The sequence below is a fragment of the Schistocerca serialis genome, chromosome 4 (assembly GCF_023864345.2).
Source record: "Schistocerca serialis cubense isolate TAMUIC-IGC-003099 chromosome 4, iqSchSeri2.2, whole genome shotgun sequence".
NCBI lineage: Eukaryota > Metazoa > Arthropoda > Insecta > Orthoptera > Acrididae > Schistocerca > Schistocerca serialis.
Window position 1 is genome coordinate 482,435,817 of NC_064641.1, and position 26,594 is coordinate 482,462,410.

The 26,594-nt window shown below is 39.1% G+C and overlaps 1 protein-coding gene across 2 annotated transcripts in view; it reads right to left on the minus strand.

Annotated features, from left to right (window-relative positions):
* Positions 1-10,898: 10,898 nt before the first annotated feature.
* LOC126475172 (protein lifeguard 1-like) overlaps positions 10,899-26,594 on the minus strand; it is a 38,016-nt gene continuing 22,320 nt past the window's right edge. For both annotated transcript variants that reach the window (XM_050102802.1, XM_050102801.1), the window contains exons 4-5: positions 24,598-24,868; positions 10,899-12,874 (exon numbers count right to left, since the gene is read on the minus strand). In XM_050102802.1, the coding sequence (XP_049958759.1) occupies positions 12,515-12,874; positions 24,598-24,868 (631 nt within the window). In that variant the 3' untranslated portion in view covers positions 10,899-12,514. The remainder of the gene's footprint in view (positions 12,875-24,597; positions 24,869-26,594) is intronic.

The window sequence follows — 26,594 nt, forward strand, 5'->3', positions numbered from 1 at the left end:
GTTTTCTTTTTTATTGTAAAATTAACAATATATAAAATTACAAATGTGTGCTATTGTACTACACTAACATTCATATGATTTATGTACACATTGTTATGAGAATATAACCATCTTTATACTGTAATTGAACTTATTGACGAAGCCCATTCTATAAGAAAATACTGAACGGCTAATAAAGATTCTTATTCTTATCATTTCCACAGTCACATGGCAGTCAGCACGAATAGTTTCATCAATTCAACTTCCAAGTGAGGGAGTTCAAGCTGCAACTGGTCAGCCAGAACGATATTCGTCAGTCATTGAGTCGCACCATTTTTGAACTGCTCTACCCACTCGTAAAAATTGGCAAGATTCATACCACCTTCACCATAAACTTTAGACATTCTACAGTATATATAATTATTTGTTTCTCGCCTTCAGCAAGTAAAAAATGAATAACAGAACATAGTTCAACTAACGTGGATGTTTGAAGCGGACTCACCATCTTGAAATGTACTTTTGAGGTTATAAACAAAACAATGTTGATACATCAGCTTATCAGGGCTTATCCCAGTAATGCCAACTTAAACCCATAAAAGTACCAAACTTGCCCTACTAACAGTTTTTTCCCCAGACCAATTTGTCTCTTTAGTTATTGAATGACCCTCATAATATTTATACTTACTAAATTCAGGGTTAACACTTTCTTCTGCAGACCCCTCCATTTATTTACTACTAATTCTTGTCACCGAGGCCTTTATGTAAGTTTTGTGGTCATGTAGGATGAAATCATATTATGGATGCGCATCAGTGAGTCATCTCCATTGGCAGTACAATATGGAAATATACTGACACCCGAGTGAAATTAAAAGTATACCATCCTAAATAAACACAGTGTGATCTGAAGGCAAAAATCCAGTATTCTGTTGTCATAATAAATGCTACAAAGCTGGACTGTTATGATTTGAACTTGCCTCCATACTGTGCGTACATCTGCGCGCTCGTAGCAAAGGCTCCAGACTGGTTCCCATGTCGCTGGTCATATAGATCAGACCATACTTGACATTGCAGTCTATCTATTCTAGTAGATAACTGCAAATGTTTGTCACTGGAGTCCACTTGGTCTCTAATTAAAAGTTTTGGGTTCTAATCATATTGTTAGAAATTACTGACCTAACTTTTGAAAAGCATGAAAACTTAAAACATTTGGGCACTTACTAGTTTGCTGAAATTTGGACATGCCTCCGAAGGTTCATTTGAGCAGTTGTCAAAGAGAGCCAGAAACCAAGCACTACTGCACAACTGTAACGATGTAGGGAGCCGTACTCAATGTTTGTTCTGCTCATAGGCTTTTTGTCGCATTTCTATTTGGAATTTCGTGCGTACTGGGATATTATTTGACCATGTCGTTCACAGGGGCTCATTGAGTTATTGTACTTTCGGCTGGCATTTTTATGATACCCTAGCCAGATAAGGGAGGCAAAAGAAGAAAGCAGTTCTTGGTATAATATTCATCTCAAAACTAGACACTGCAGTTCAAAGTACCCTTATGTTTTGCTATGTGGTCACTTTAACATAGATATCTATTTTTTTTCTTTTTTGAACTCTGCAATACTGTTATGTAGCATTTCTAATCAAGTTATCATCCACACAGCATTGCAAAAAGCTAGTAAGAAGGAATACAAATTTCTTGCAAAAATAAAAGACAGTTACAAAAATACAGTTGCAAAAATAAAAGACAGTTGCTTGTATGCACTAGAACTGAGGAGAATAAGTTATTTAATTACTGGAGGACGTACCAGACAATTGTTGAAACGTCTTTTGATGGAAAAACACTGTTTTTCATGGAAGGAAGATTTGTAAAATTCTGCTAAAGCTGTCAATATATTTGAAACAAAATATTTTATTCAATACTGCTGACAAAATTTGCCTGCTTAGTCTTCTTCAAGTGAAAATTTATATATATTTGTATATCTAAAAACAAAGATGATGTGACTTACCAAACGAAAGTGCTGGCACGTCGATAGACGCACAAACAAACACAAACATAAATACAAAATTCAAGCTTTCGCAACAAACTGTTGCCTCATCAGGAAAGAGGGAAGGAGAGGGAAAGACGAAAGGATGTGGGTTTTAAGGGAGAGGGTAAGGAGTCATTCCAATCCCGGGAGCGGAAAGTCACATGACTGGGACTTGGTCTTTAAATATGTCTGCTTGTGTCTGTATATGTGTGGATGGATATGTGTGTGTGTGTGTGCGAGTGTATACCCGTCCCTTTTCCCCCTAAGGTAAGTCTTTCCGCTCCCAGGATTGGAATGACTCCTTACCCTCTCCTTTAAAACCCACATCCTTTCGTCTTTCCCTCTCCTTCCCTCTTTCCTGATGAGGCAACAGTTTGTTGCGAAAGCTTGAATTTTGTGTGTATGTTTGTGTTTGTTTGTGTGTCTATCGACGTGCCAGCGCTTTCGTTTGGTAAGTCACATCATCTTTGTTTTTAGATATATTTTTCCCACGTGGAATGTTTCCCTATTAATTTATATATATTTGTGTGTATATAGCATTAAAAGACCTTACATTATGTCATAAAAGAAACAGGACATCAGAGAATACTCAAAGACCATCAGAATTTTGCAAACCATACTAAAATGCCTACTTCAGTATACAACTTATCAGTTTGGTTTTTGAGATGTCAATTTTGTTAGAGTACCAGTACCATATTATCTCATGTTTGGTTCTTTGTTATGGCACGATGCCATACTTACAGAAAATGGAAATGTGCACTTGAAAATGAGTGAACAGTTGAGATTAGACAATAATGTGGAATGAAACACTTCATTTCAAATAAATGGACTGTCTCTGCAGAAAAAAATTAATAAAAGCCAAATTTCTTCAGCAGATTAACAAAAAAAAAAACTTCAATATTCTGCAAGAGAAATAATGCTTTATTGCTAACAGTATGGAAACAAAATCAGAAAACTCAAACTAATAATATATGTTAGTCTTCTGTGATTATATTTTAATTCACTAGGTAACTCCCAGCTACAGAAATCTGTTTGTTTTCATTTGATGTGACAGCCATAAATGAAGAGACAATGGATTAATCACAGACCATTAACACAGGTATGGGTCACGTGGAGTCCGTTACCGCCCCCCTCCTTTACTTAAAATTCAGACTGCTTTACACATGCACGAATCTGGCAGCTTGGGCATACCAGAAAATTTTTTCCAGGTAACATCTCACTGCTTGCTGCTACTACTCAAGCATAACTATATGGTACATACAGATGACTGCAGTGCCTTGGGTAGGCTTGTGCAGTATTACTGTGGTCATGACAACTTGCTTGCTAACTACATTTTGTTTATCCTTAATTTAAGTCAACCAGCCTTGTTTAAAGCATTATTGTGTCTCAATTTACACGGAGAAGGTGATAAAGGGAGTGGGGGGCAGAAACTAATGTTTAATATGTCTACAGGGTAATCAGAAACAGTCTGAAAATCTTGAAAGGGTTTTTTACAGTAATTATTGTGCTGAGAAATAACTAACAAAAAATTTGATATGTTGTGCTTTTTCCAAGTTAATTAGCAGTGAAGTTAGCTAATAGTGCTGTTGCCCACAAATTCATGCTGCCTGCCAGGTACAATTAGGGTCTGTTGTTCCCATAGTGTAGACGACAACGCACAAGAGTGCTCAGACTTTGCCTTTTATTCTATTCTTACTACTGGCCCATGGCTAATTTTGTATTGCTCTTTTGTTTGGTTTTTGGAAACCAAAAGAAGAACACATTTGGCAACACCGTCTCTGGCGAGCTGCTTGAATTTGGGCATGCAACAGCCTGGTTAGCTAACTTCAAAGATAATTAATTCAGATATATTGCGACATATAAGTTTTTTTCTAACAATTATTTCTCAGCATAACCAGCCCTGCAACACTCTTCCAAGCTCTTCACACTGTTTCTGGCTGCCCTGTACGTTATATGGGATAAGAAAGCGTGACAGTCCACTTGGACAGTTGTCACACTGCCTGCAATATTTTTTATCAAGTGATACAATTAACAGAAAATATAATATTGTTTTGCAGGAAATGGGTACTTCTTTTATTAAAGCTATACCTGGATGTCAATGTGATCATGTGTAATATTACAGCACAAAGCAATAATTGCCTGGCTTTGGGATAAAAGTATTGGCATGCAATTGGAAATTGTTGACTGGATGTGCAAATGACTGAACCTCAGATATAGCCATCAGCTGTGTATCCAAAAACATTTTAAAATAAATTGCACACTTTATTTCTAAGAGCACATAACCATAAATACAAATCTTGAAAATTTGTCTGTTTACACAAGTAACATATTTTTGACACACAAGCATTCCTCCAAGTCATAATTCTCTTCCATACAAAATATGTGCAGATAAATATGGCTTGAATTAAGTGCAGATTTGGATATTGATAAACATATTACATGTTGAGCAACATCATCATCTTTTTTTGTATTTCATCCACAGTCTTTGGGATTAGCTTAGATTGATATGAATGGACAGGAAATGGTTGCAGCCCTGTTTGAAGAATGAAGCTGGTGTCTGTAGTCTTGGGAAAAATGTCAATTACATATATCCCTGTACTTTTAAGCCCTCAAAGCCCATAATGTGCTTTTTTTCCTAACACAGTAATGATTTCCCTTGTATTTAATGTGTAGCTACCAATGATCACGTTTTAAGTTCAACTGTACCTTGGCCTTTCTGTAAAAGTGGACTAGCTAGTCCAGTCTGACCTTACTTATCAATCTAATATTTCGTAAAATAATGTCCATTCACATTTTGTGAGTTCTGAGAAGATCCTTCTTAATGAGCTGCCTCTCTTCACAGGTTAGCTGTCATTACGAACAATCTAGTTTTTGATTTTGGGAATCTAAATGGTTTTAGACAAGTGCACCCAAAACACTCAGATTCTGTAGCCACAATGTTCACCCTCTTCTTATTGATCTTTTCCCTACAAATTCTCCAACTGTTGCGAGTCTTAGAATACTGTAACTTTTTCCTCTAATGATATGGCTGAAATATTTTAGTGTTCTGATTTTGACTGTGTTCTTCAATTCCTTATTCTTATTGATACTTATTAGAACTTCTTAATCGGTAATTCTTTGTGTCCAGGGTTTTTAACACTCTATACACATTTTCAATGCCTCAATCTTCTTCATTACTGCCTTATCAACTGTTTGTCTCTCCATTCTATACAAGAATACTAGGATTACATAACATGTAATCATTCAGTGTCCCAGTAGCAAGTTTAAGTTATGGTTGGTAAAAATAGATCTCATCTCCTGTTCAATTCTGCTTTTGATTTCCTGGGTCTGACTGAATTTTATCATTATCCAAGAACAGATATTTATATTTAGATATCTTTTAATGGGTATAGTGTCAATAGTAATACCTGATATGCTCTTTGCAGTTTTGCTAATAATCATGCATTTGATTAAACTAAAATTCATTTTGAGGCCAAAATTGTTCCGACTATTTCTTCAGGGTCTACAGCTGTTCCATTTTTGCCAGTACTAGAGTCATCGGCATAGTGTACATTATTAATCAATTTGCATTTACTGTTATACCTGTTTCTATGTTTGACATACTTGCCAGGAGATTGCCTCCAAATGATAGTTCATTAGGAATCGGAATAGACCACAGGCTTTTATTACTCCTCACATTATCTTAATATCTTACGTTCCTCTGTCACAGCTGATAATAGCAGTCTTTTGTCAATATGAATTACTAATTATTCAAATATCCTAATGGTTTATTTCACTTTTTTCCAATAGTCTCATCAGTTTATCATGTCTCACTTTGTGAAAAGCTATTTCATAATCAGTGACTCCCAGCACTGCATCTTGATTCATATCTAGGCCTTTTTGGATCAAAATTTTCACTGCAAATAAGGCCATGCCATTATAGTATTCAAGCTTATTTTCACTTAACTTGTATATTTGTTGGTATATTTGACTGTGAATGATTTTGAGGAAAATAAGTATGTAAAATCAAGCTTACCATTCTGTCTTCAAAACATTCTTTGTGTTAATCTTTCTTGGTATTTCTACAAAAGCAGATTTTAGCCAATCTGTTGTAATGCACCCTGTTTTGTGTACAGTGTTATATAAATCAATTAGTACCTGCAGTTGGTAATTTTCTGTCAGCTTTGGGAGTTCCAGTGGCATTTCATCTGGTTAAGATAATTTCCTCATTTTTTCACATTTTAGTGTATATTCCACTTCACTTCCTGTAATGTGATACAGAACACCTTCTGAGAAACCATTTCAGCCTCAGATATGCATATAAACTATTGTCAAACATTCAAATATTGCAATTTGATACTAATTACTATGTGAATTACACAGCAGTTAAAAGCAAACTTCTGGTTAAAAACCAAATAGAAAGCTCATGACTATCAGATTCAAGTATATTTAATATCCAGACTCTGTAATTGGTACAAATATTTTTTTGTTAACACTGAAGCCACTAATTAGCTAAATTCTTTAACGACTACCAATGTTCACTAGAATTTAATTTGCCTCATATTCTGTTTGCATTGGATGCATTATTTCCATCATTGTTTGCAGTTTAATATGTCAGCAATGTAAAATACTTGCAACACTGTAATTAGAGAGAAATTATGCAGTCCTTTATTGCAAATGTAAACATATACTGGTTTTCTGCCCAAGCAATCATTTTGAAGTATGTGACTACTAATACATGAAAGCATATTTAATTTGCAACTTCAATTTCTTAGGACAACACCACAACTTATATTTTGCTAATAAATTAATCAAATGTAATTTCATTGTTAATTTCTGAATATTACCTTGTTTCACATTTCTAAATTCTTTATTTCACAAACTACCTATACATGCTTAACAGGAAATAATGTACATAAATTATTCTGTCCACAGTTTATCTCTGTGTATTTATTTTCTACTGTAATTTTGCAAATTTGCATCTTAAAAAATACTACTGATTGTTACTAAAAGTATGAATTGATTTGCAATGGCCTTGTAACAACACAGATTGTAGCCAGTTTTCTGCGTGTCAAGATGCAGTCAGTTTGTAATGCCAATTGTTCACTACTGCACACCACCTGTGCAGTAATAAAAGAATTCATTGCAACCCCTGAACTTTCACTGACAATTTCCAAAATGTAGCAAAATTGCTACAATTTCTTATAGCAACATATTACAAAAAACAGGACATCATATATGAAGATCTAAGTCAAATATTAAATTCTACCCCCAAGTTTACATCACACAGAACTGACATTTTCATTCTTACTAGTTTAAGTCTAAATTTTCAGTACAAGCATGTCATGTTCTGTACTGGTGGAGGAATCTTTTATTATTCATTTTTGGTGACATTACTCAATGAGATCCCAAAGTGAGAATTAGTATTTAGCAGTTTTAAATAATTACACTTACATTGCCAGCAATAATGTTACAAATGGGTGGACCTCTTTCAGCTTGGCTGCAGTCTTCGCAAAATGTTCTTTTAAATATTTTGCCCATGGAAGTTTCTGGGACATACCAAGGATTAGGTTTCCTTGTTTATCTTTGTTTAACACTTTTGCTGCAGCATCGGTGCAGGCGCGCAACTCTCCAGTGCGGCCCGGCAATGTGTGAGTGTGGGCCGGTAACACTCTGAAACGGCAGGTACTGCTCGGAGTCGCCACTCCTAAGCACACCTGAGCTAAAGACTGAAGTCAAGACCTGGTAAGATCTGTGGGATCATGTTCTATACTGATTTAATGACGACACCTTAGATGCATTACTTCAAATCAGCTGCGACTGTATTGTGGTCATGTTTTAAAGTTTGCTGTCTGGTCATTCAAATGTTCGTGATTTGTCGATAATGTAATAAAAAATACTATTCAAACAAGCAACAAATCCACTGCATTCAGGGAAAATTTGGATTCCAAAACGCAAATTCTTAAGAAGGCAAAAGGAAACTGGATTCATTTGAAATTATATTTACTTCAAATGCGCAATTTTAAGATTGACTCTGATAGAGGTCACCAATTTAGTAGCATGTTTGCTCCTGGTATGAGAGAATTAGCCGTCTACATTTATCATAGACACCCAGATGTGTACAAATTAGTAAGCAAAACACACCCTATGTGGAGGCTTCCCCCATCACTTCAGTTGCAGTGCTAGTAAAACAAATTTAACACAACAAATTCTCTCACAAAAAACTGAAGTGAACACTTTACAACGCAATAAGAAATAAGTCAACTTGACACAAAAGAAAACCTCATTTTTCGAGTGCTCGTGAAAAAAAGTTCTAACCTTTCACGTCATAAAAAGAAACCATGCAGTATCAAAAGAAATAAAAGAAGCTGTCTTTGATAATCGGAATTTCCCCGGTATTATCACGTTTTTGCTACTTATGGGAAATTATACAGCAGTTCAAGCAGTATCCTGGTTTGTCTGGGCAGGTTGTACACTCGTATGGTGTATCAAAGCGCTTGCCTTGTTCCGCGCACTTCTCACACCGCTTCCTCGTAACTTACTTCTTTCCTGCAGTAGCTTCCAGCTTTTGCACAACATGTGTGTGTTAGTGATGTTCCTTGTTCACATTTCATGGAAGGAAGCCCTTTATAACGTTCATTCTGTAATCGTACATCATTTTATTTCCTGAGTATTTGTTGTACAGATATAGATAATTGAAAACTAGCATGTCAATAACATGAAAGAATAGTTTTTTTTGGCCAGCAGATAGTCTTCCGTTCCCATAAATAATACGATAACATCTGGTCTTGTTTATCAGTCCCAGACATACACGCAATGTACCTAATAACAGGCAAAGGTTTCACGACTATTTGGTGGCGCGCATTCGCCACTTGCTCCATAACATTTAGATGTTATGTGGAAATGTAGGAAACCTCTCATCGATCCTTCCAGTTTCCAATCATAACTCCATTAGAATACCGCGCAATTCTCTCCCCTCTCCCAAGTTTTGGCGATAGGTCTTCGGGGGTTATATTTCCTATTTAACTTCAGAGTACCTGTGGAAAGTGTTTTTTGGTTCAACAGAGTTGTAGCTAAAATGTGATGACCAACATGCAGCTTTTCTGCCATCAAATGCAAAATGACCTTTTCAGTGTGACCTTTTCCCCCCATATCTCCACTGCTTCCCATGCACACAATGCACATATTTATGAAACCATCTGGATTGTTGAGCATGTACATTTTAATGCCATATTTATTATGTTTGCTTTTTATGTATTGTCTAGATGACAGTCTTCCCCTCCAAAGAATCATTGATTCATCTATTGATAAATCTCTTCCCAGGTAATACACTTGAGACAATCTCATGTTAAAATAATCCAATATAGGTCGTATCTTATATAAACTATCGTCTCGTTTTGGGTTTCCTGCAGTCTCTGCTTATACTCATCGCTATTCCTCTAGTCTCAAACAGTGGTTCTTTCTTCCAGTAGACTTGTAATCACAGATATTTAATGTTACCCATATGTAACGAAACACCCAGGAAAACTAGTAATTCGCCTATACTTAGAGGTTTCCATTTACAGGCCCAAGATCCCTCTTTTGTATTTTCACTCAGCAATATGTTGACTGTGTTATTGTTCGTTTCGTCAACTACAAGTTACAACAATTCGTCTGTTACCAATAATCTGAAGAAATCCATAGAATTGCCAGCAGGATGAATTTGCAAAACTTCTTCCTTCGTAAATGGGTGATACTGCATATAATGTAGTTCTTTACGCCAGGACTCACCTGAATTATCTCCGTGAGACAGGTCGGGCTCTTTTTTGTCGTCGATTTCCACACAATCGTCGTGATCCGTATTGTCAGATTCGGAACTGTCACGAAACAGATTCAAACACTGTGCTTCCACGCTATCATCACTCTGCAGTTCTTCTGCAGCCTGTAAATGACAATCTCCGTGGTATGCCTCGTCCTCACCACACAGAAAAATCACTGTCGTCTAGTACACTAAGTAACTGTTCCTCTGTCAATTTAACACTTTCAGCTCCTTTTCACATTGGAAAGTCCAGGTGTTGGTTCACTAGCCGCCATTACGAACAATATATGTTCAATAACTGACCACACAAAACAAAAGTTTACACGCTTTGATGCTAGCTTAAATGCTGCAACTAGACTGAGTAATCAGACAGTGAGTGCAGACACTTATAAGCACCAGCCGGACTGGCTTGTGGCTTGTTTTGGTGCTTATTAGCATCAGCCGCAGTGAAAAAGTTAAACTGGCTTTTCCTCCTTGCCATTCCTGTGTGTGGACTCCAAAAGTATCCTTTATAGAACTCTTTTGTTTCCACATAATTTTTCTTTCATATAATTTTCCTTAGCCTGAATTATCTTCAGTCTAATCTGTTGATCTACTACTTTATAATTTTCTTTGTTAATTAATATATCTTTCTTTCGTCCATCACAAAGAAGATCTCTTGTGTCATCCATTTTTGTTACCCAGTTTGTAGCTTCAAGTAGAGCCTCTTATTTTCCAAAAATTGTCAACACTTACCTTTTTCCTGTGAATTACATTTACTTTTATATTTTCCTTCACCTTTGTTTCTATCGCCTTTTCACTGAATAATTTTGTATTTCTTTCATCTTACCTAATATCAGAAATGTTGGGATAGTGAATCTTTGATACACAGAGATCAAAATAACTTAAATAACAACCATAACATTTCAACATCATAGCTCCAGTTATGGTAAAGTAAACAAATCTAATGCCTCCTCTATGCCCATCCTGATATTCAGTATTCCATAGGGCTATTAACAAATTTAAATAATATACTAATAACCATATTCAATTCCACTACAAAAATCCTTAGGTAATCATGGCATTACATGCCATTTATTGAACTTGTGCACAAATGGAATAATTATAAGTAAATTATTAAGTTCAATAAAATTTACTTTTATTATCACCATTATTTACAATCAAAGCAGTTGTTATTCAATTACATTTGTGGCAGGTAGCACATGCAGTAACAGCAGCAGCAGTGACAATGACAACAAACAAACACTGCTTGCAGCCTAACTGCATATATACATAAGATGGCAATATTTAAAATCAGATCAAAGTGGAGGGAAAGTGATATTCAGTATATCGATACAGCAGTAGTATTTCAATTACATACCCTCTATCAGTACATCAAATCTGTATCAATACAATTAAATATTTACAAATACCAGGAGTATAAATATACAATAAATATACACTGCCCTGTGAAAATCTGTTTTGATTTACTCGAGGCATCATTATTGCTTATACAATAATAGCCCCATAGCTATTTTCCAGCACAAACATATATCAAGGAATGTGATACCATTTCCCTTTCAATCTGTTAAAGAAAATGGCTCTTAGAAATCCAGTCAGTCTTAAAATGTGAATCTCCATACATGGACATATAGATTACAAGCATTTTTGTATCCATTGTGTGAAACATGAGTTTATTTTCATTGATGCAGCTGCTAGTGATTCTATGCAGTTCTAAATTTATTTCAACAGTATGTTACTATGCACTACACAAAAGTTTGGTATGAGATTAAGTGACTGTAGCTTTAGATCATTAGGAAATCTTAATACTGTGCAACATAATCATCTCATTAATGTACTTTGCCATATTAAAAATGAGAACCAATATTGTTAGGTTCTCTTTTCTTCAGTCATTTTTACTGAATATTTTCTTCTCTAACAGCAAACCTCATCAGTACTTAACAACCATATGAAATACAGCTGCTATCCACAAATTGGTATCACATACGAATGACTGTCTATTTTAACTGGTTTCCTATTAATTAAGGCGAATGCTGGACAAGTTCACATACAAGACATCTGCACAGATCCACAGTGTATTATTCTTTTATTATCTTTCATAAGGCTAAATTTTGTTGCCACAATAATACCACAATTATTATATGTATTATTTGACACAGAGTGCAAGTATGTGTTTTAAAGTATTGACATTTTGTTTAGAAAAGCTCAAGACACTGAAAATACAGAGGAGGTGAACTTTCAGCATTTGACAAATTCCCAGCCATTTGAGTATCATTCCACAATACCCACCCCAACTGCTGATACACAACTTCAGGCAGAATACTAATTGCACGTGTGTAATAATCTATCAGACAGGAGGACAAAATATTTCTACCACTATGTTATATGTTTTGAATGTGATGAAACTTTAATGTTCCAGCACTGCAGAACTTATGACTATTTTTTTTTTCAACACCTGAGTGAAACATCCATATTTGTATATCCATACAATAAAGTGAAACAGCTTGTTACAATTTATTAAAAGTATACAATACTGCACAACTGTTTTTGCACACATTCAACTTTAAACCATTAACAATGAATTTAATACATACAAGATATACACTCGAGATCAGGAATAGACCTAACTCTACAGTCACACAGTATGGTAACACTATAATAACAAACAGCATTTTTTTTGCACACCTACTTTGATAATTTTAACTGAAAAAAATAAGACAATGTACAATTACAAATTTCAGTCTCTTGTCACACCAATAATGGTTAATATATAAAGGAAAATGTTAATTATATCCAGGTACAAATTCAAAGCTGCAAATATATATTCCTCTGGGGAAATAGAATACTTATGCTTGCCACCAATCATCAACTGTGTATCATAAACCAAATAAACAGAGAAAATGAGGGCACCCAATGAGGCATAAATTAAAATAATAACCTTGCCTGGAATAAATATTGCTACTATACCAAAAATCATTAGTATGATGACAGCAACAAAAAGGACACCTCCCATTACAGTGAAGTCCCACTTTGTTTGGAATGCAAATATTGAGAGGCCCAAACACACTGCTGCACTTATACCAGCTGCCATAATGACCTGCAATTAAAGAAATTATTCTGACATCAATAGCAAGACAGATGCTGTAATTTTTAGTAATTGACATGCCTGCAAATTACATACTCATGTGGACCTTCCCTTAGCCCATACAGCCCACTTTTAAGTAATCCTTAACTTATTCCTACCGGTCACATATTCATATAATATTTATCCACAGCTAATTTATTGATTGCCCCCTCTCACTACTCTTCACTTGTCACATCAACAATTCTGTTTATTTTATTATTAAAATTATTTTTACATCACATACAATTATGTCGATTATGTGTATCAGTTTCTCTAGTTACTGAATCTCTGAGTTTAGGGAAGATTTTTTTTGGTGTGCATTTGAGTAATAACTGAAATATTATCACTAATCAGCAAGCATTAAAATTCCAATACAGTGCGTGAATGTTATCAAGAACCACAATGGCTAATTCAGCATTATAAAGTCATTTGACACAACCAGTTACTACTAAGTGGAACTTTTCTGCAGTTTTTAAAATGTTCCACTGGAACATGTATCTGATATGACGAAATTTAAGCAGCACATCAATATAGCAACAGGACCCCAAATTAAACAATATTACATAGGAATGCCTGTAGCACAGCTTAGTACAAAGCAGTATTGATGGAATGAAATTATAATTGAGGAACTTACAGTTGCTCCATGATTTTAGAACACCCAAACAGCTCCAATTAAACAAGGATGTAATGAAATTACGCTCTCATAAAAATATGTTCAGAATAAATAAATCACAGCTAAGTGCATGAGAGCTAGATTATGATGAGTATAACTAAACATGTTACGAGAGACCTATCAGAAATTATTTTACAGTCTTCAATTACCATTATTTGTATAAAATTACTAGTTGATGTTACAGTGTTATGCTAGATTCACCACACAATAGATTTAAACTACTTTTTTAAAAATCACTTTTGTAATATATTTCCTTTAGTTTTGTGAAAATATCGTCATGAAACACTGATACACTACATCACATTAGGAAAATAAACATGAGTACACTGTCACATAAGAAAAAATCTACACTGTGAAGGTATTTAAGGGAAGGTATTTAAGGGAAGGGATTCTTTACAAAATACCCTCATTCTCCCCGTGGAATGCAGCTTCAACTTGCCACGATAAGATGAACGGAGGTAAAAACACCACTGTCGCTATGAGAATTTCTTTTTAGGGCTGTCAACAGCACCTTTATTATGATATATATTGTGAAGTTAGGTGGCTCAGGGTCATGCATCTCTAATCCCACCACCTCAATCTGCAATTATGTCAGTCTTCTACTAAATGTCAGCCAACAGTTTTCCACCTGCAGACTATTGATTTTCACTTTGATCAGTGTGCATAGCATGAATTACTAGTCTGCACCATCTGGTTGTATGCCAGGAACGAAGGACACTAAGAAATAAAGTAAATATACAACATTTAATGGCTTCAAGTTTTTCTGCAAAGGATTGGTCAGTTGGATGTTAAGGCACTAAACAGTGGGGTGGTCAGTCCCCCAGTCACAGGGTAAGCCAATTGCATTAGTGACTCAGCCAGAAATCTGGTCAAATTGTTATATGTGGAAGTGGGAAAAATGAGGCACTGAAAGCAATACTGCTACAAGAGATGAGAAATAATTGCACATGAGTGGGAACTACATGGGTCAGCCCAGTCTGCTACCCACAGAACAGACTACTCCAAAGGATTAAAGTGTATTGCTATATCTTCTTACTGCCAAATGATACACTGTGTACAGTGTGTTAACTTTAAATTGGTTGATCGGCTTCCTACTCCCAAATTTGTAGAAGTCACTAGGGGCTGCAAGGCTTCAGCTTAGTCATTTGCTTTTAACTGCAGCAAAAATATTACCTAGCTGACAGCATTGTGCCAGGTAGTCATTGTTGACTGCTGTATTACTGTGTTGTACACTGCTCTGCACAATTTAAGGACGAGAAAGATAATAAAGGAACAGGGGTGAGAGAGGGGTGAGAGAGAAAAATTTACATCTACTCAAATGATAATATTATGCAGTCACCATAAGAAGTACCTCTCACAAATCCAGCCCTATGCACTTCTTAATTGTGTTTCCTTCTCACCAAAAATATATTACAGTTAGTGGTGCCAGAATATTTTTTCCCAGTTAGCATCATCATCTTAATGAAGGGAAGAACAGGCAAGATATTTCACCATAAACCTAAGTTATGGCATGCTGACATGCACATTAAAATAACATTACATCATGTTCACATTCCTACTAAAATATTACTTATGTAAATATGTTAGGAGTAAAGGTACCATTCACTCAATAGCCGAACCAATGAGTCATTGCGCATGCGCGAACACACACACACACACACACACACACACACACACACACACACACACACACACACACACACACACACACACAGAATAATTATAATGTAATTTTATTAACAATGAATATTTTTTTTTTGTATATATATTTACTTCAATGTTGTGCAGAATAAGAACAATCTATCCTGAGTTTTAGAAGGTTGAGGACTATAAAGTAGGAAAAAATGTGTGTGGACTTGTGTGGTAGAAATAATGGAGGTCAAAAAGAGGAAGGAATTAAGGTATAAAAGCTATATGAAAGTTTAAGAGTTCTAAGTACTCAGACTGTAATTTCACTGAGATTAATGTTCAGACAAAAACAAAACAATTATGAAATGAAATGGTAGTGGAAATCTATTACTTTAATTATATTTCATAAACTGCTGGAAAAAGTCAGTGATCACAAGGCACATCTATTAAAAGGGGACTGGTTTTCATCATAACATGATCATCTGCAGACTGTCAACCATACTGATGGACAATGGCTATACACGGAGCATGAACTGCTGAATGACAATAGTCAAATGCTACAACATTCAGCACTTCCTGCTTCATTCACAGCCACTGTCCATCCATATGGTATAACGTCTGAAGATGATCATGTGATTATCAAAACTGGTCACTTTTTAATAGATGTGCCTTGCAATATAGACTATTTTATAATTAATTTCAAATAAGGTTTTGCTTATGAGAGACCTCATGTGTGGAGACTCATTCTTAACTTTAGCATGAAAGCAAATTACTATCCACATAGTACGGTTTTCATTATGCCTTAATGATTAAGCCATGTTAAGCGCAAAGGTACAGACACATTACTCCGACTACTCAGTAAATGCCAGCAACGTTCAAATATTGGTGATGATAATGAAATGCTATGTACAAATGTGTATGCACATTACTTCAACTTTAACAGAGCTGAGGTTAATTTTCTAATGTTTGTCAGGATACAACAATGATATGTAAAAATGAGAAGCACATTACTCTTCCCATAAGACAGCTGTGGTTAACTTTTGAATGTATCAATATTTACAGAGAAGTTCCCAGTGTTCCTTACTAGTACTTAACTGCACCTCACATGGGTACTGGACAAACTTCCATGCAAGCAGGTATGGCTTTTAGTTAAATACATTTCTCATTAATGTGTTTTTACAGATGCACTTCTAACCATTCCCACGCGGATTTAAATAATGGCAGTCAATGGTATTGGAATGGTTCATCCCCAAGTCATGTTTTTTAGTACAGGTAGGAGCTACTCTTAAGGCAACACATTGATACGCCTCTTAGTTCTATATATGAGGCATTTGGTGGGGGGATGCCTTCTATGGAGTGCAACTCTTATGGGCCTCCCAAAGGCTCTGTGTTCAGTCAAAGGGTGTCTTAACAACCTCCACAAGATTTTCATGTTTTGGTGCTTAAATCTAAGTGGCTGAAATTTCACTTCAAATCCCTATATCTGTATATTTCCATTATACATCATTAATTGATGTTTGGATAGTTTTGCATTGTATGGCCAAAAGGATTTAATGAAACCATCAGTGTTCAAGACCTTACTGAACATTTTTTTTATGGAAACAACTTGGCAAAAGCTTTCTCTAAAATGTTAAACTACTGCAGATAATAGCGACGTTCCCTATAACAAACAGAAGTAGGCAAAAACAATCATGCAAAATACTATGAATGAGGACAGACTTATTGCACTTGAGACATGTTCTCCTGAAGACCTACTGAATCATCCAAATTTCACTGAAATGGTCATGGACCATTTTGCAGTGCAGAAGGGGAGACTGGCTGATTTCATTCACAAACAAAGTCAGGTACACGACAGTTGCATTAATAGATGATTAGACACAAGCTCTTAATTGTAACTAAATAAAGCGCTTAAACATGGCTGACATGTTTTTCCACCGATTTTTAATTTTCTGGAACTTAGCACAACCACCCACACTAAAAATGACACATCTTGGCAAGATCTTTAATGGCGTGCATCATTTGAACTACATATTTTCAAAATACACACGTCTAAATATGAAACCACCAAATATGGTATGTTAACTCCATGATGTCAAGAAAACAATGATGTTTTATCTCATGAACTCACAGTGTACTGGACACATACAAAACCTTATAAACCTTAAGTTCAGAATGGAAAACATTAAGTATGCAGTGTAGTTAAACACTGCATTAAATATGTCTCCAAAATGCATCTTTTAGTACAACTGGCTGTGATAAAATGTCAGGAAACAAAACATCAGTGGATAAATATCCTGCCTATAGATCTTGTCCTGTAGTTAGCTTTTGGTGTTGTTTAGCAATTGAAACAGAAAGGAGACACAGTATTTAAACTATCTAGCGTGTGACATTGCCCAGGCCAGGCCCCCCCTCCCCTTCCCCCCCATGAAATCTTGGCTGTTGTGACTGACTGATCTGAAGCGTAACCTGAGATCCAAGTTAAATTCAATTGGTGAATGGGTCAATAGGCAAAGTTACAAGAAACCTAAAAAATTAAATTCACAGAAGGTGCAAAATGGCAAAGCAAAAACGGCTAGGTGAGAAATGTGACTGTGTAAAAGTGTGGCTACAGAAAAAAAATTCTGGAAACAAGAAATGGCGAATGCAATACTGCAGAAAAATTTAACATAAGACTGGCATCTTTAATAGATGCCATGTCTTCATAAATTTTTAAGCTCTTTGGTAGAATCATTCATACTAAGACTATCCCAACTGGTCTGTAAGATATACGAGACACGTGAAATATCGTCTGAATGTAATGATCCCAACAACAGATAAGGCAGATGGTGACATATGAGTGTTACCTAATAATCAGTTTAATATATCATGGTTGCAACATGTCAACATTAATTATCTACAAAAGAATGGAATTACTGGCACAATTCAACCTGATGGACGAGTGATTTTGGCTTAAGGGAAATTTAGGAGTATGTGAGATTGTACTGACACTATGACTTACCTTAGAAGATGACTGAGAACAGGCAGGTCCATATTTATAGCATTTGTATATTTAGAGACCATTTAACAACATGAACTGGAACATACTATTCAATACATATAAAATCCTTTCCAAAGAAATGAATAGATTGATGATGGTGAAATGAATGAAAACATAATGACGTGGAATAGCATCCCTGCGAACTTTTTAGGTATGCTAAACATTCATCAAAATTTTTTTGAAATTCTGATGTTAACTGGGAAACAAAAAGAGTCTCTACAACATGTACAGAAATCAGACCATTGTTAAAAAAGAGTTCAAAAGATAGGCACCGATTGAGGAAACGGATAACACAAGATTGCAACCTATACCCCATGTTATTCAATTTGTACATATAGCAGGCAGTGAAGGAAAGCATGGAGAATTTTGGAGCAAGAAAACATAAAAACACTAAGGTTTACCAGGTGGTGAAAGATGTGGAAGGTCAGTAGAGTGGATCAGATATCATCTCAAAAATGTGATGTGAGAAAAAAAAATTTCTGATAAAGAGAAATTTGCTAACACTGAGTATAAATTTAAGTGATATGAAGCCTTATCTGAAAGTATTAGGGGTGTAGCCTTATACAGAAGGGAGATTGGATGAGAAAAGGTTCAGACAAGGAGATAGCAGCAGCAGCAGCAGCAGCAGCAGCAACTTGTTTAGGAGAGCTATCACTAATTCACGTGCAGATTTTAAGCAAGTGAGATTAAAAATGCAATGCCCGCATCTTTCATGGTGTAATGAAGTGTAAATAGCATAACCATGCAGTATACTGGTAGCCCAACAACGCAGACTTCCATCATTGTCAGTAGAATAGGAATCCCAAGCACAAATTTCATCATCATCATCATCATCATCATCATCATACAGTAGTTTAACCCCTCATCCCCCAAACCTCAATCAAATTGGGAGCTCAAGTTGGAAACTCGACCTGTGTACCAACATCCAACTTTGTATGTCTATACATCACAGTCATATGACTTTCTGAGTAATGATGTGAATCTTGCATGAATATAAAGGTAGAAAATTCTAGAGGCAAGACCAAATATTAGCTTGTCCATATGAACCAAGAAAAGAAAGAAACTGTGAAGAAAACTAAATGCTGGATCACTGCTTTCTGTCATTATTTTAGACTCCAACTCACGAGGCGCGAGGATCGACTGCACCCGCCGAAACTCGCGGCCCGCCCATTACCGAAGGTGCGGGAGCAGCTGGCGACGCTCGACAGCTTGGCGCGAAACCGCAAAAGCAGCTCGAGTCGCACCGGCTAATCACCGAACTTTTCGGGGCGGACGTCTCACCCACCAAAACAACTACACTTAACATAACCTTACACTCACGTGTCACTGGACAGTCATGTACCATTGTCCCACCGACGCCGCAGCCCCAAGAGATCGAGGCAGCGACGACAGATGTGGACACTGAAAACCACTACACAGAGCCCTGGCAGATGGAGGGCCCAAAATGCAGACCCAGAAAAACACCAACACAAACAAGCGAGCAACCAAACTCGCTAGGTAACCGAAAGGTGCTGTTGCCTACACCTACTAGCTCATCTCAGGCTAGCAACATTAACACAAAACAAAATGCAAACACAGCTGTGGCGAACAACAACAAAGCACACAAAGCCACAGCAGTGCCCACACAACACAAGACTGGTTTCCCCCCCAGTCGTTATACAGAACTATGGTAACCTTAGTGCCCTTAACACTGCATTCGCGGAAAGGCACATAAACAGTACATTACATGCAAAGTACTCAGGGGATAGGGCCTCACTGTACGTTGCCACAGACAACGAATATAAAGATCTTCTGATCTTCCTCAAAGATCGGAAGATCGAACATTACACGTACATAACGCTGGACGAGAGAACCCAGCAGTACGTGATTAAGGGAGTGGATCCCATTACCCCCAACGAGACAGTACAGGCGGCGCTTTGTTATCTGGGATTCGACTGTAAAAGTGCCTCCCGGATGACAGGGTTCCGTACACATGCACCGTTACCACAAGTAACAAGTTGAGTAAGCCGACACGGCTGATTCCTGCGCCATCCTGCAGATAAAGAGCTTTCTGCGGATGGACGTACGTGTAGAACTTTACGAACCACCCAACGTCCCTCAACAATGTAACAACTGCCAGCGGTTCGGCCACTCGGCCCTCTGCTGTGGCCTGGCAACTCGTTGCTGCAGATGCGCTGGCAATCACAGATCCAACACTTGCACACAAACACAGCCAAACCAGCGACGCTGTGCCAACTGCAGTGGGCCCCATGCAGCAAACTTCAGACAGTGCAGTGCATACAAACAGGCGCTGAAGCGTAAACAAGACAAGAGCAGGGTACAGTACGACATACATGCCCAAGGCCAGCGCCAAACCCAGTAAGGAACGGCGTAACGTTTGCCACGGTTGCACGCCCTGGTGGAACGGCACAGGCCGCGGAACCTCAGCGCCCTTCACACACACGCGAAACAACCGCTGCAACAGCTACACAACAGCCACAGACAACACCTGAAACCCAACAAGCATCGGTACCAACACCTATGCCCCCAAACAACACGACCCCACTCCCGGAAATCACGTGCTGCGAAGAAACGCACCATATACAGGAAAACACATCCACACAGGAACCCCCCCCAAACTCCAAGCCCAGAGGAGGAGTAGACGTACACGTAAACACAGGGCGGGGGACACGAAATCACCACAACAGGCCACGCAGCAACAACAGATCAGCAACACACAGGAAAACAGTCAACAAGACACCGAGATTGTAACTCACACTAGCACCCCCCTCACCACAGAAGTCACACAGGCGCCACAACCTCTGTCACAAAACAAAAACACAAATGCCACTCCTAACAACACACCAATACCCGCACAAGCAGCCGCTAACTCCACAACAGCACCTCAGGCTGCCACACCCAACACCAACACATCACCTGGGGGAATACTGGAAACACTATTCCCTTGACACACGACCATTCAAATCCTTACCAAGGTACTGACGGCCGTCACTACACTCATCACCCAGCTCATGAGCGCCGAACCCGGGCAATACTGGGCTGTCATACACACTGCCATCACAACACTCTTTCACACTCTTACATGAATAATATACCACACCCGGCCCATAACGCAAACCCACACACACTATCACAGATACTGTCTGGAATGCAGACTCGATCCACAACAAAAGGGCAGAATTTGCTGTGTTCATGGAGCGTAAGGGAATCCTTGTCGCGCTACTGAGCAAGACTAAGCTTAAACCGCACAAACAATTAAACCTTCCTGGCTACTGTGTCTATCATACCGCCCAACCGGGCGATGCCGTGGCAGGTGGAACTGCAATCGTCATACACAAAGACATTGAGCACACAAACACAGAGCTCCCTGAACTGGAAAAAAATCGAGGCTACGGCCGTCAGAGTCAAGTTCAACGGAGCCTACACCACACTGATATCGGTATACAACAGCCCTGTAGGCATTTCAACACGCGATACCAGCACATTACTCAACATTTCACCGCGAGTAATAGTCGCTGGAGATCTGAACGCAAAGGGCATTACATCGACACTCAACATTGCCGTTGGAAACGATCTGCACTCAAACCACCAACCTGTAATACTATACATTGAGGAAACATTGCAGCACATGGAACAACGCAAGATGTTGGACTACGGGTGTGAGAATTGGACATTGTTCAAGCAAACGCTCAATAGCCACATCCCACCTATACACGAAATTAATGAAACAGCATAAATTGACGAGGCAGTAGAAACCCTCACTAACGCCGTCCAGGATGCAATGGCAGGCACCATACCTGATCGCACCTCACAACAACGCAGCGCAGCCCTGCCCCAGGAAATCCTGGGCCTAATCTCAATGAGGAATTGCCTCAGGTGACAATGGCAGTGCACCAGGCGTCCGTACTTCAAACGGCACATTAACAGGCTACAGGGCATCATACACGATGAAATACAAACACATAGAACACAACAGTGGAACCAAACACTCGAAGGGCTGGACACCGCACGACCTGGCGTGTGGCAACTAGCCCGACACTTCAACAGGGAGAAAATATACACCCCAACGCTTCAAGGGCCTGACGGACCTGCATACTCAGCAGAAGAGAAAGCAGAACTAATGGCCCAAACACTTGCAGCATCATTCACACTGAACCTGGTACCATCAGATCCAGTGTTCACACTTGCTACTGACCAAGAGGTTACACGCATTCTAGCCCAACCATTGCGCGACGACATTCGACATGCTAGCACAGCCAAAGTCTCCTGGGCTATAATGCATTCCGCTGCTAAGAAAGCCCCTGGTCATGATGGCATTCAAAACCGTGTCCTCCAGGAGTTCACGGATAAAGCAACTGAGTACCTAACACACATAACGAATGCCATACTAAAACAACAACACTTCCCCGCCTTTTGGAAGACGGCCAAGGTCCCGATGTTCAGGAAGCCAGGGAAAGACCACAGCCTCTCACAAAATTACTGACCCATCAGCCTTCTGAGCTCGCTCAGTAAGATTGTTGAGAAGGTGATTCTCAAACGCATCACTAGGCACTGCATAACAAATGATATCCTGAGACCGGAGCAATTCGGCTTCAGGAATCACCACTCCACAACACAACAACTCCTACGGGTCGTTGAACATATAACATATGGTTTCAACATAAACAAAGCTACAGGGGCGGTGTTCCTGGACATCGAATAGGCTTTCGACCGTCTATGTCACAACGGCCTCATCCGCAAACTCAGCAACGCGGGATTCCCCGACGGGCTCCTGCGTCTAATACACTCATACCTCACAGACAGGAGTTTCAACAATGACATGCAGGGAAAACAATCAACACGACACAGTATACACGCGGGAGTACCCCAGGGAAGCATCCTAGGGCCCCTACTGTTTAACCTCTACATAAAAGACCTCCCAACCCCACACAACACAACAATGGCAATCTACACGGATGACACAGCCATCCTTGCGCAAGATTGGAAACCATCAAACATTACGTCACGCCTACAGACTGCACTCAAAGTGGCTGAGCCTTGGTTGGAGAAATGGCGTGTTAGAGTAAATGTCGACAAGTGCGAAGCCGTTCTGTTCACTAGAAGACCGAAGCAACTGCGCAAACACCGCTACTGCAGACCAATAACTCTACATGCACGCCCAATACGTTTCCACGAGAAAGTCAAATATCTCGGTGTCTGGCTGGACCGGAAATTACTCTGGGGGGACCACATACAACACATGACCAACTGAGCTAGTGCGAGGCTCAAACAGCTCTATCCTATGCTCAACAGGCGTAGCACACTGAACAGAAGGGTGTCAAGGTCCATGTACATGACACTTATCCGACCCCTGATGACGTACGCAGCTCCTGCCTGGGGATATGCTGCGCCTACACGCCTGCAGCTCATACAAAACAAAGTACTCAAAATCATAAGCAATGCTCCACGATACACACGCATCGCAGACCTTCACCGGAAATACCGACTTGAGACTCTCACGGAGGTAATCCACAAACTCACCACAAGACTATACAGAAACTCCAGACATTCGCAGAACCCGTTTATTCTGAATCTGGGGAACTACGACCACAACCATAGATGGAAACATAAAAGACCAAAAGACATACTTGTAAGGACATAACATCTATGGCCAAGCATACACAAACATAACGGTACAGGCGAGCCCCTGTTAATCAGATGCCATTACTGGATATCCAGCTGAAATACACTGCTGAATAACTGGCACCACACAGGGAAGCCGTACCGCACACTACATGCAGACAAGCTCCACACATCACCCACACAGTGAGATGATCTATGGCCGATCTCCCACTACTGTATAACGATCTTTATTGTTCCAGGAATGAAGCAGCTGCAGCAACTGGGACACATCGCCATCGCTTGTCATGGTAATGATGCATGATACCTATACTAACAAATCCAACCTTGCATGAACTATTGCAGCTAGTAAGCCACTACTGCTCTTACTACCCATCCCACTGTCGCAGAGGTTTTTTTCCCACGGCACGAGCCATGGCACTTTTTTCCCCTCTGCTCTTCAAATTGCTACCCTCACTCGCGTTTCGTCCACTATCTATCACCTGATGGACCGTGTTAATGCGTAGTCTTACCCAGACGCACGGACAACATCACAGCCCAGCATCCTGTGATCCACTTACTAGATAACTAACATGTTTACGGAGGTGACCGTAAAACTTTTGGTTTGGTCACCACGTTGGTGCGGGAGTGGAGGGGCACGATCTCTATTATTTACACACACCCACACACACAGTTAACTACACATATACAAAAATTAATGTAATACAAATACTTAAAAAACTCAACAACAGTACTTACTGCTTCAGCATCATAAGTCGAAGCAGCCACACCAAGCAGTACACTCTCAGCAATTGTGAAAATGAACAAGAAGATGAAATTCGTTGGAGCCTTTCTCCTTACATTTGTGCAGCAGGACATGGCTATGAGTGTAACAATCACCACAATAAAGGCTGCCCAGAAAATACCTTGATGTGTCTGCACATATCTCTTGGTTGGAAGATGATAAAGGAAAAGTGCAATGAAGGCAGTTGTCACAGCCAGCTGGCACATCAAGATACCATAGACTTTCCTGAAAGAAGAAAAATTCAGTAGCAGCATCCACTCTATTGCTACTAAACATAATAAGTTAAAGTATATAGTAGTCAGAAATAAATATCAAGACATACTTGTACAAAAACTTTATACAAGTAAAACCAATAAGAATCTCATTTCTAGGTGATATTTCATATCACACAGCTAATTCATTTAAAAATATGCATCACTGTGCCCTTTACCACCAATAATGTCACCAAGTTGCTCTTTACACATTAAGAGAAACCTCCAACTGATAAATTTCTCACATCTGGGGAATTTAAAATTCAATATAATATAACTGGTCAGTTGGTTGGTTGATTTGGGAAAGGGGGGGGGGGGGGGGAGGAAGGGTACCAAATAACCAGGTCATCAGTCCCACAATCTACGGGGCAGAAACTATGGGACGATCAGCAGCAGCAGCACAGTCCAGTCCATTGGCAAGAAAAATGGGCAAACAAAGCGGCAGAAGGAACACCATGGCAGTAGGAAGAGTAAAGAACAGAGAAGAATAGCGCATTAGCAGGGAGTGCCACAGAGGTTCTATGCATTTCAGGGTGCTGGCACCACCGCCGACCCATCCCAATACTCACACAATACCACAATCATGACAACCAGATGAAGATGACACGTGGAAAGGGGAAACAAAATGGTACAATAAACCACACAAAACATGGGGAAAAGTAGAGAGCAGAAACTGGCCATTGTGGAGGCAAGTCCCAAGGCCTCCCAAACCATCACCAATGATAACAGAAGGACTGCAATTCCAGAAGGAAATTCAGGTACTTAATTCTGGGAGGACAAAACACTTTCACGGAGAAAAAAAAAAAAAAGAAGGACAGACACATTCATGCAAGGGTCCTCTGCTCACATCGAAGGAGAGTCTAAGAGCGTATTTAGTGTAAATGGCCAAAAGAAGGGGCAGCCCAGCCAAATATGGGTCACTGTGAGGGGCCCAGCAACTGCAAAGAGGCGGAGGTGGAGGGAAGAATGCTTCATGATGGGATTCCCATAAATTTCACGATGTTTACTAGACGGGGACAGCCCCTAAAAGTCAGTGCAAAGAAAATCAACTGCACAAGCTGCACGGAGGTTGTGGATGGCAGAGATCGAGGAGTGGTGGGAAAAATGCCAGGCAATACCCTGAAGGCCACAAGTTGAGTCCATATATAATAAAACTCTGGTGAGAAATGACTGTTTGATAAAACAGAGGGCCCAGATAATGGCTATCAGTTCTGCAGTAATCACACTACACTTGGCAGGCAAGGGATGGGTTCTGTGCAACCAAAGAACTGACGGTGTAGCCCTTGTGATTGGTGTTTTACACCACTGGAAAAAACAACAGCATCCTGAAACTCTTGTTAAGAGTGAGCAGAACAAACATAATACTATTGGAGCCACAGAGGCTTTTAGACTTTGGAAGGGATCCATCTGAATCCAGGGTCAAAAAAATATGGGGCGGTGTTCGGGAAAGTGCATGGGTAACAGGACAAAGAGGGGCGATGAAATTGCTACAGAGAGAAGTGAGGCAGAGCCCGATCAGTAAACCCACCCGTGGGCAGGCAGCGAGCAGGTGACATCCTGAAACCCTTTAAAGAACAGAGTAAGAGAAGGGTGAGCAGGGAATGAGCGGACAGCAACTGTGTAGGAAACAAGAACCTGGGCCTGCCGAACCGAAAGAGGGGGGCTGGAGATCCACTGTTAACTGGAAGACTGTCAACAGG